General features: G+C 41.1%; 1 protein-coding gene across 3 annotated transcripts in view; it reads right to left on the bottom strand.

Annotated features, from left to right (window-relative positions):
• ANKFY1 (ankyrin repeat and FYVE domain containing 1) overlaps positions 1-11,459 on the bottom strand; it is a 32,060-nt gene that overhangs the window by 4,996 nt on the left and 15,605 nt on the right. For 2 of the 3 annotated variants that reach the window (XM_053995259.1, XM_053995260.1), the window contains 15 exons: positions 10,563-10,762; positions 10,054-10,151; positions 9,443-9,668; positions 8,536-8,634; positions 8,014-8,167; positions 6,941-7,109; positions 5,656-5,774; positions 5,156-5,312; positions 4,009-4,209; positions 2,596-2,772; positions 2,038-2,185; positions 1,683-1,773; positions 1,175-1,299; positions 781-927; positions 203-293 (listed from right to left, as the gene is read on the bottom strand). In XM_053995259.1, the coding sequence (XP_053851234.1) occupies positions 203-293; positions 781-927; positions 1,175-1,299; positions 1,683-1,773; positions 2,038-2,185; positions 2,596-2,772; positions 4,009-4,209; positions 5,156-5,312; positions 5,656-5,774; positions 6,941-7,109; positions 8,014-8,167; positions 8,536-8,634; positions 9,443-9,668; positions 10,054-10,151; positions 10,563-10,762 (2,202 nt within the window). Of the gene's footprint in view, positions 1-202; positions 294-780; positions 928-1,174; positions 1,300-1,682; positions 1,774-2,037; positions 2,186-2,281; positions 2,773-4,008; positions 4,210-5,155; positions 5,313-5,655; positions 5,775-6,940; positions 7,110-8,013; positions 8,168-8,535; positions 8,635-9,442; positions 9,669-10,053; positions 10,152-10,562; positions 10,763-11,459 lie in introns of those variants that run through there. The other variant, XR_008440109.1, reaches the window with a different exon arrangement.

Here is an 11,459-nt window from a genome sequence, read left to right as displayed (position 1 = left end):
AATATTAAATGCACAAGCTGCTTAAAACATTATTTCAGTCAGACTACGTATTTCTGATCTAAGACAGGATGGAATGTTTCAGCTGGATTAGTGGTTATACACCTATGTTAACATGGAGGTTTCCTAAGCTACCAGAAGGAGCAAGCCTACATTTGGGGAGGAATCCATTTCCTTGTAAGCACAGCAAGGGGGCTCATATTACCAGTGATGCTTTCTTGTTGTGACTCCAAATTTGGCAGCACATTCATAGCAGTTGGAGCCATCACACCAGGGAGGTTCTTTTGTCAGCATATCTGTTAAGAGATAGAAATGTGAAGGCAAAATGGGCTCAGACACCTTCTAAGTACACTAAACCTAAAGGCTTTTTCCTGTTCTAGGCTGCATTCCAGTATAATGGCTTTAACTACTCTTGCAGGAGCTGGAGTCCCATTTGTAGATAATCTATAGTTGCTTCCCATCACATTGTCCACAGCAACTGTACAGCACCAGTTAAAAAGCAGTGTCTGTGTTTTAAGCTACAGTGGACTACACAACCAGCCAAGGGTTTCCATGTGTATCCTTCCAGAAAAAGTAGTATTTAACAGTCTGCACTGTACAACTTTTCAGCTAATCACCAGAAAAACTAGTATTTCTACTCTGTACTGTTAGTAGTATAAAAATCACAAGTTCTACCTCTCTGGAATTACTGTCATCTAAGTCAAAATTCCAGAGTTTTTGCCTTCGAAGTATCCTGGAAGAATAAGCCAGAAATATTTTCCCACCATAGCAAGTGGTACTTACCCAGCAATCTAAAGAGAAGCTGTTTTGTAGCAACTTGATAGTTGAAGATATTGACTCCTTGGTTATTGTTAACTCCCAGCCGAGCCCCAGCTCTCACTATTGCACGACACAAGTTAGCATTTCCCTTCATGTAAGCCAAGAGGAGCACTGAAAAATAAAAGCCAGACAGATCATGTAAGCCAAGAGGAGCACTGAAAAATAAAAGCCAGCTAACAGAGTGGTAGATTGTGATACATTCAATCCAGACAGGATCTTTAGTTTTTAAGTTTCCATGTATTGTGTGCCTCCTACTGTATTTAACATACTACTGCCAACTATTCCAGCTGTAAAAGTGGCATACCACAAATACAACTCAAGTGACTTTCAAGTTTAATAGTTGTTGAGTCTCACCTACCTGTGTTTCCTTCAGCATCAGGTTTGTCTAGAGGGTATTCTGGCATACACTCCAAGAAGAGGTCACAGATGGCTGCTGCATTATCTTTCCCATATTGTCCCAAAATATGCATTGGTGACTGGCCTCTGGGGAAAAGAGTTATTCTGATCAAAGTCTGCTTGCTACTGCAGCTACTCATCCAACTCTCATTGATTTCAAGTTTGGTTCAGACTTGAAAAATGCTACATCTCAGTAACTCAGTAAGTCACATACAACTCCCTACTTAACTTTCCTTCCTTGGTGTATACATATAATTTGCACAGAATTTATACATAGCATCATCTGCACACTTCCAAATTCATGTATAAATAATATAATACTAGCCAAATATATATTTTTAAGCAGCATATCAGCACATATTTTAAAATACAAAGTGATTCTTTTAGTCTGTTACCTGATATTATTATAATACAAATAATTACCTGATATTAAAGGCTTTAATTACCTGATATTTTTACAATATAATTACCTGATATTAAAGGCTTCTGCATCTACATTGCACTCTGTGAGGAGGACCCGGATGTTGTTCAGACGGCCGTGCATCACTGCCAGATGCAGAGCTGAACAGTAAAAGAAAACCAAAGAAAAACTGAAAAAGAAGGTTCAAGACACTGAGTACCAGCCATAATTACAGCCTAATAACTAAATGAAACACCTCCTTCCACCTTCCCAAGCCCCCTTCTCAAACAACTGCTTTGATTTCCTGGACTTTCATTCTTTCACCTTTGCAATGCAAGCCCACACAGTGAGCTCTCCACCACTAGGAGACATCGTTAACAGACCTACTGAACTGTTTTGCATTTATTTGTATAACTTAAGTTTACCATTATTTCCATTTTCATCTACAGCTGCAAAGTCTACTCCATTCTCCAGAAGGACTGAACAAATGGTGGGCAGGTCTTGCTGGGCTGCTAAGTGAAGAGCAGTCTGACGGTGCTTGGTCAGTTCATTCACCTGGGCACCTGCAAGAAGCTGTCAGGATGCAAGAAGGAATATGTTCAAAGATGGTTTCAGGGCTATTTTAGCCAACAGTTTATTTCTGTGAATGAAGCACACAACACTACTTACTGTACAGAAATACTTCTAGGCCTCCAGAGTGTATACAATAGTATCATTGCTGAGTTGCTACAACTTGTGTTTGTGTTCAAATGTGCAGAAAGGGCAAGGAAAGATTCTTTAAAAAGAACCAAACCTAGTGACTGCTGCAAATCCAGCATGCTCATGTGAAGGCTACTGCGGCAGCTCAGCTAACAGTACAAGCTAAGGGGACTTTCTGTTTCAGGAAAGTGGTGTCACTTTGATGTGTGGATCACAGGTAGGCACCGTGCAGTAAGCAGAGTGCACATTTTTAAGCAGAGGAATGGTGACTCCCCAGCACACACCAGATTGCGCACGATGATCTCGGAGCCAGCCTGCACTGCCAGGTGCAGAGGGGTCAGTTTGGAGGCGTCCTGGACCCGCGAGTTGACGTTGGCCTGCACGCTGATCAGGAACAGCACGCTCTCGATGTCCGAGTTCTGAACAGCCACGTGGAGGAAATTCCGACCTTTATTATCAACCTGTGGCAGAAAGGGCACGTCCAGTTAGTTTGTTACTCCTGTAGAACAAGGTGGTTTATGTAGCAGGACATGTTTTCACTAAGAGACACTTGCTCCCTCTGCTTGAACTGTAGAATCTTGTTCCTTTCACTGGTTGACATGAGACTTACCTGTGATAGATGTGACTATCGAGTAACTGAACTGAGAAATTACCTGCTGCAACCTGCTGCTCAGTCCAGTCTGCCTCACACTGCTTTATTTCTATTTTATAACCTTGTCCTTTCTTGACTGCACACTGGATAGTATTTTTAGACAGACAAAAAGTTAACAGCTGTTGTGGTTAAGTATTGAGCAGCAGTTAATGATAAACTGAGTTAAATGAAACAAGCTTGAGTCTATCTGGCAATTAATCCAGGAGAAGGAAGCAACATGGGATCCTGCCACAATTGTGTAAAGTGTATTGACAGAACCATAGATTGGTTTGGGTTGGAAGGGACCTTCCAAGGTGATCCAGTCCACTCTCTGCCATGGACAGGGACACCTCCCACTACCCCAGGTTACTCCAAGCCCCGTCCAACCTGGCCTTGGACACTTGCAGGGATGGGGCAGCCACAGCTGCTCTGGGCAACCTGAGAACTCATTTTTTTGGCTTAATACCAAGTACATGTTGTTCAACTTTGCCTTGCAGCTGATGTTAAAGCATATTTAAACTGGCTGTATTTGTAACCATGTTTTAGATATAATACAAGAGCTCACTAAGCAGTCAAATATTTGACTAGTAATTAAACTTACACAGGATAGGAAGAATCTCCTGAACAGCTGCCTAAAGTGTCACACCAGAAGCCTGAAGATACAGCTGGAGGTTTTATAGTTCAGCAGGGCAGCACAGCATCTATCATTCAGTTATTTTATGTCAGGTTTTCTGTTGTGAATAGCTTTAGGAGAGCTGGGTAATAGATTATTTCTGTACTAGTCCAGCATAAAACAAGAGTGGAGTTAGAATTTTCTCCTTATACACATACATGCCTGTTTCTCAGTTTAGTATTGACAAGACACTAACCCTTAATGTTCTTACTCACACATATCACATACACATCCTACAGTTTCCTAATAAATCCTGCTTAAGAGAACTGGCATCTGGCAAATGGATTGCACGTAAAGCCACAAAAGAATAAAACAGAACTGGCTTGTGGAACAGCTGTTACCACAAACTAGTGCAGTAACAAATCCAGCATGGTTTGAACTCTCCCAGCTTACCTGTTCTGCAGCTCCTGGTTCCCTCTTCAAAATTGCTTCAGCTGCTTTATTGTTTTTATATGTCATAGCACAAGCAAAGGGAGTCATTCCTTGCCTGTCACGTACATTCAGCTTAATATCTGGATGTGAAATCATCAGCTGAATGATAACATTATGTTGGTTGCTAATGGCAACATGGATTGGAGTTCTTCCTTCTGCATCCTAGAAGGAAACCAGAAAGTTTGTTATATATAGACTCAGTAGTACATAAATCCTTCTCTAAATCTGGAGGGTCAAGGAAACTTAGTAGTTTAGTCCTGTGACCTACCCAGCATCCTTCAGCAAGGACACCAAACAGCTGCAGGGCAAGCTCAAACCCACAGTGTAAGAAAAGCAAATTGAGATTTGTTTCTCCCAACAGCCTGACTTCAATCCTGTGCAATACAGCCTTTTAAATAGCTCACCATAACATCTCCCATTTAGTCAGTCATTCTGGGGGGCAAAGATTAGCATTCAAATTTAATAGCAAAGTCAGCTGAGGTGTTTAAACATTTGTTTGCATCAAGCAGCAGTTTACAGCCAAGGCTGCTTTGTGACTGTGCTCTGTGATTCATTTTAATGTCACTTTCAACAGCATCAGGACCGAAAAATGTTATCCATTCATTTCTTTTGTTGTTATTTATAACGCTTCTGTTTAAGGATTACTGTGTAATCAAAAATGAAGTGCAACTCATACTTACATCACCTCAGTTTACTCAATAACAGAAGACATTTCCCAAACCTACTAACAAAGCAGAGTATACTGGAGTTTTACACTGTAGCTGGTTAATAATTAATTGGAGCTGTGCTCCTGCCTTTAATTCACACTAGGGACAGGATACACTGTATCCCACTGTTACCTGAGAAAACTAACATTGCAGTAAGTTTTCTGTATCATTTTCCTTCAGCATAGCTTCCTGAATTAACCACCATAAGGGCAGAGAAGCACCAGGTGTGGAAAAAGGGACAGGAGAGAAAGCAGAGCTGCATCCAGTCATTGCACTGACTCATCTCTAAGGGCAAGATTTTCTTTTCTCTATCATGCAAAATACACAGGTGAAAGTTTGTTTTCAGTATGTTGGAGGAAAAGATTTTACTTTTAAAAACTGTGCATGATTTGTCCACATACCTGAGCATTGACATTGGCACCAAACTCCAGAAGGCACTGGATCACCTCCTCCAGACCCCAGCAGGCTGCCAAGTGTAGGGGAGTCTGTCCATCATGGGCTTCCTCTTCTCCTTCTCCATTCGGGCCTGGCTTTCTGGGACTATTCACATCACACCCACTACAACAAACACAGTGCAGTCAATTTATTATGTTTAATCCAGATTTAAACTTCAATAAAGGTCACAGAAAAGATTATAAGAGCTGACACAGCAACTGCTGACACATTCTACAAAATCACAAGTTCCTGGTTTTGGTTTGACTCTTGTCATCAAGAACATGATGCTATTATAGGTAACAGAATGTGTCTTTAGGATTGGTCAGAATTCCCTAAGTGTCACCCATCCAGCAAAAGCCTAAGGAAGCACATAGTTGTTACTGACTTAAGATAGCACTCAATTAATTTATGCCAGGGACAGCCCTACCTGCATGTTAGAAGGTTTGTATTTTGGAAGGGGTCTGACCTGCGGATAAGGAAGCAAGCAATCTGTTCACTGTTCTCATCAATAGCTCTGTGGAGAAGGGTTTGAGAGCAGCCACTTGGTCCTGACCCCCAACACGTTGCATCACAGCCATGCCTAACCTGGAAAGAGAAGCCAAATGACACAATGAAGGTTTTTTTTTCCAACAGGCTCCTACTATAGCCCCTGACCAATGTTTCTGGAACGTCATCCCCTCGAGGTAAAACTTGAGATGCCTTCCTTGTCTATTCTTGTGACAGTCCCTGAATTTCAGGAAGCTACTCTAAAGTCTTCCAGATCAATACATTATAAGTTTACTGTATAATCCTTAATTAGGTGGTATTTATTAACAATTCAAATATTTGTCCATATACTTTGATAGACAGATCTAAAGCAGGTTGGAGTAGTTACCTCACTTTCAGCAATGACAAGCACCTACAGTAAATCAAGCAGCATCAGCAGACGTTGCCTTTGAAGGTCTGGCCCATTTACCTGCTTTCTTAGACATTCAGCTGAACAGAGAGAGTTTTTCCCAGGAACTGTATTGCTAATATTTGTATTCTTTAACTAAAGAACTACATACTTGAGCAATGTGGCACTTAAGACTTGTTCTACTCCACTTGACAAACTATTGACAAGGTTTAAAGATGTGTAGTTAAGAGTGTTGACTCCATAAAAAAGAGTGTTGACCAGAACAGTCAAGAACATTTACAAAACATATTTCTCATGTCACTAGCAGAGTTTTTAAATAGCTGTCTCTAGCAGACAATTGGACAAAGCTTTCAAGTAACTTCCTTATGAAAAAGACACAAGGAGGTCTACTTATGTCTTGTAGGAAATCTCCTGCTGTATCACCCATGCCTGAAAGTAAACAGTCTTTAAAGTAAATGTAAGCCTTTAAAGGCCTTCTTGGCTCAGTTTTAAGATGCAATAAAAAGCAGCACATACACTAAATGAGTATTCAGTTTTATTCAGAAAGCTGATCATTACACAAGTTGTGTATGCTACAGACTGATCTAAGCAGATCCTTACTTCTTCCAAATCAAGAATCCAGACAGTAGAATATATATTTTTATTTAAGTGGCTACAAGACATTTGGTTATGCAGACTATAGTATTTATAAGATTCCTGCAGTAAAGAGGAATTTCTGGTGAAGAAATGACCTCCAGAAATTAGTAATATTGGACTAGTCTGTTCTCTTCATGCATTGAGTTTGCTTTTGCTGATGAAGCCTTTTGCTGCTAGCAAGATGAATGGAACTGAGACTAAAGCCAACTGACAGTTTTACCAGAGTTGATGCAATGTCTTCCAGGTTGTTTTCCAAGGCGAGCCATAAGGGAGGATTTCCCTTCTCATCCGGCACAGACATGTCCGCTCCCCTGGTACAAATGGCATCCACCACGAGTGGGAGCTGGTTTTGGATGGCCAGCTGTAGGGCTGTCTGTCCATCCTGGGTCCTGCAGCAGGGACACTTCCAAGTGTTACAGACGCATTATAAAGTTCAGTGACAGCACTTTATTGGCAAAGCCAAAAATTAACCCCTATGTATTTTTGCTGTGGTAAGACCATCACAAACACACCACGTATTTCATCACAGCTTTCTAGTCTATCCTTCTTCTCCCCTTCCCCTTTAACCAAATGATTGATTTCTACAGTTGGAAAAACAAATTTGTGTTCTTAGCTCAGAAACATTCAATTCCTTCAGTGCAGCCATTATTTGAACAGAGTTCCTTCTGAGCCAGCCTGCTGCCACAGAAGCAAACAACTTTGTCTCCAACGTGGCAACAATTCAAGCAACAGTCAAATACCAACTGTTAAAAACTTGAAGTTAGAATAGAACAGCAGCATTAGGCAGTTTGTACTCATGACATTCATTACAGTACAGCTTTGCCAAATTTAACAGATAGCCTGTCAGTCACGTAAGCAGACAAATGTTCTGTTAAGTCTAATGTAAGTTGTCTAGGAGATACTGAGGAGGCAAGATTATCAGACTCCTGTTGCTGCATCTGTATCTAATTATTTTAGATGGTAGCAAACATGCAGTTCTAACAAGCTGGCAAATGGATGAGACAATAGAAGTTCAGTGTGTCTAGGACTTTAGTCTACTAGAGAGGAAGCTGTTTTACCTAGAATTAAGTGGCACCTCCTTCTGCAGCCTCAAGAGGAGGTACTAATGAATGGAGCCATACCTAGGTTCAAGTTAACAAATGTAATCCCTCAGCCATAACTAGTGCCACAAACCAGTGCCAAACACAGGTGTAAACCACAATCTGAAACAAATCTCAAGCTGTTAGACAAAGGCAATCACCACCTGCTCCTAGATACATATACAGGTGAGAGTTGTATCAGTTAGGATCTTACCTGACATTTATATCTGCCTGATGTTCCAGCAGGAAGAGGGCACTCTTACTGTCCTGTCTCTGGATTGCCATGTGTAGGAGAGTCTGTCCGTCTGACATGGTATCATTGATGGATGCCCCAGATCCAAGCAGCTGAGCTGCTATTGTGTGCATGCCTGAACAGATCAAGCTCATTAGTATTTTACCTTCAGTTCTATAAACAGACACACTGAGACTAATAGAACAAAGTTAACGTGCACAGACAATATGATTATTAGTTTTCATCTGATATGAAAACTACCAGGGAGTTCACAGAGGAAGAATTCCACTAAAGTGCAAGTACAGTTCTGGGCAGAAGCTGTAGGACTAGAAATCTTTCACTAAGTCATATGTGAACACTAATTTTAAAATATGAAGAACCATCTAAAGCTCTCCTTGACAACTCCTCCCCAGCAGCACAAGCCAGAACATGAACACACACCAGCTGTTTTATCTTTAAGAAAATCTTGTTCACATCATAGCTTCCCATCCTGAAGGCACATACCTGTCCAAAGAGCCAATCCCAGCACAGTCTGGTCTCTCGAGTCTTTTAGACTAAAGTCAGGAATAATTTGCAAGTTGTTGGTAGCGTGAAGAGCATTAGCTACAAGAAAGCATAAGGAATTAGGGAATTCTTGTACTTGACCTGCAGTCACACACTGAAAGCTGCAGCAGCAATGTCACATTTTGTGCTAGGCTGGTCCTTTAGCAGTCAGTTTGTAAGATCTGAGCAAAGTACCTTCAGCTTCCCTGATGTGACACCGCCTAGGATTCACACCATATTGCCCCTACTGACTGGTCTTAATATATATACCAAGAAAAAAATCAATTTTCTAGCTAAGAGGCTTAACCTGTTTTTATATACCTGGGATGGGCAATATTTACCCCAGTTTACCAACTTCCTTCTAAATCCCACTTATGGTAGAAGAAGAAAATTGACCCTGCTTCACCTGTCAAATTCCCTTCCTGCTGCTAGAAAGAAGCTGACTAGTAGCATTTAATGAACTCATCTGCACTCAAGTCTCAACTCTACTATAATACCAGCATTGCTCTGTATGAAGTCCTCTTACTAAGGAGTTGAGGGAGGCAGAAGTCTCACCACAGAAAAATGCCTTTATCCAAAATTGACTCCAGCATTCGCCTGAACAAAATGCTTTGAAGCTATCTCAGTTGTAACAGAACCCAAGACTAACTGTTCAAGTCCATTATCTACAGTGGAGAATTTACAAACAGACAAAATAATTTTCTTGTTTTAACAAGATTTGAGTTTAAGACTAGTTAGCCAGTCTTGTTAATTGCTATACTTAAACACTGTTTACAGGAAGATATGCTTTCTTAGTAGTTTGTCAAAACAGCTTGGATGCCATCCTGACATAGCAATTCACTGCAGCATCAACAGTCTGGACACCTACCTTTTTGTTCTAGGATGACTGACACCACATCTGGGTGATTGTAAGCAATAGCCATGTGAAGGGGAGTTTGCAGATGAACGTTCTCTGCTGATGGTGGAGCAGGTGCATCCTTCTGCCCAAGCACTGCTTCTGCTGTCTGGATGTTGGGATTGGCTCCTTGCTGCAGCAATTCTGCTGTCAGGTTTGCTAGGCCATGCCTGCAGGCTGTGTGCAGTGGGGTTTCTCCCTTTAATAAACAAGGTGCTGGGTTAACAGCTTGGGACATGAAGAGAAGCAGCTTTTAAACTATTAAAACTACAAGAGCTAGTGTGAAGAGTTTCACTCCTAGTAGCTGAAGCTCCTTAGGAGTTCCAAACTACTTAAGTTAGCTTTTACTAAGGATTTTATTACACCAGGCACTGAGCTAAGTGCTAAAAGAATGTTAGCAACTGGTGATTCTGCAAAAACAGTGCCACAAGAATGCAAGTGGTCACTAGTAAATACCTGAATATATGCAAAGGTTCACAAAGTGCTCCAACTCGCTTTAAGCTATGCTTTAGCTATAAGAGATCTCTGCTATTTTATTTTTGAAGAGAAGCAAGGAAACTTTCAGACTAAGTTTCTGCTTTTACCCATTTGTTTTGGTGGTTGACTTTTGCTCCATGAGTTGCTAGGAAGAGAGAAGCTGCCTCATTTCCTGCACCAGCTGCTCTCTGAAGCAAGCAGTTTCCTAAAGAAAAACCAAGAACGCTGTTATTCCAACCACACTCTGATACTAACAAGTGTGCTAACACCTTCCCCACTACCTTACATTACACTTTGAAGTCAGCAGGAAAACCCTTGGTACTAAGATTACTAGTAGCCCCCTTCCAACTGTCACATGCACTCCATTTAGTGATTACACATCTTGAAATTGTAAAAAGGGTATTAGAACCTGGCACTGAGTCCAGATTTTCTGTCATTTCCTGAAAGTCCATTTCAGCTTGTCAATGCACCAGCTCTGGGTAAAGCAACTACCACCTAGCATTCATTATGGAGCAATTGCTGCTGAAACCTCATGCAGCTCTTCCAAGTGCAGTCAGCATTAAGCAATTAACACACAAGCCTTCTGCCTACAATGAAATACAAACCTCTGGTTTACCTGTTACTGTGTCTGGAGCATCTGTATTGCTGCCTCGCTGGATCAACCTTGCTGCAAAACTGTTCTCATCAAATGAGGTTCCATTCACAACAGGGGCATCCTCAAAAGGGTTCACAGACTGATCAGACGATACAGTGATGTACTGGACTGCAAGCCACAGAGCTGTGCTTCCTTCATGATCCTTCAGCTCCAAGTCTAGTCTAAAAATAAAAATTAGTGTCCCCCAATTTATACCTTAAAAAGTGGGTCCCCAACTCAGCTGAAGTTCCAAGTGTCTGAACAGCTGTACTAGTTCATCTCATACATCTCTGATAACTTTTGCTTGCCAAGAAGCCTACTGTAGCTCCACTTACTTCAGAGAATTTGTGAATACTCTGCAACAAGCACAGCACCTTTTAGTGACTACTAGATTCAAACTCATTGCTCCTAGGGAAGTGTAGAATCCCTGGTAGATTTGGACTCCCACTAAGTGTAACAAAGAGGCAAATTCCCTTGAGTAAGCCATGTATAAGAACTGCAAATTCAGCTGCAATGAAACTGAGGCAAATGAAGTCTTCTGCTTCACCACCCTAAGAAGTCACCTCTAGTCAGAACCCAAACTGAACTCAAGAATGTATTGAGATATTTCGAGAGTGTTATTACTCCTTTTAGCTCCACTACAAATCAACCTTCACCTCTGGAATTATTTCAGCCTCTTTGAAAAATACACAGATGCAGTTCGCTGCTTCTTTACAGCAGGGCAAAAACTTACATGGCTTCTGATATGGTTTTAGCATCTTCACTTATGCAAAGCCTTTACACTTTACACTTTTGCATCCCAAGTCATTACTAATCTTATTATAAGGCAAAAAGGCACAGAAGAGTTGTTAAGCCAGTTTTCACATCTTCACTGTACAA

Source organism: Vidua macroura, chromosome 20 (assembly GCF_024509145.1).
Source record: "Vidua macroura isolate BioBank_ID:100142 chromosome 20, ASM2450914v1, whole genome shotgun sequence".
NCBI lineage: Eukaryota > Metazoa > Chordata > Aves > Passeriformes > Viduidae > Vidua > Vidua macroura.
The sequence above is the reverse complement of the archived record's forward strand: the minus strand, read 5'-3'. Positions and strand labels throughout refer to the sequence as shown.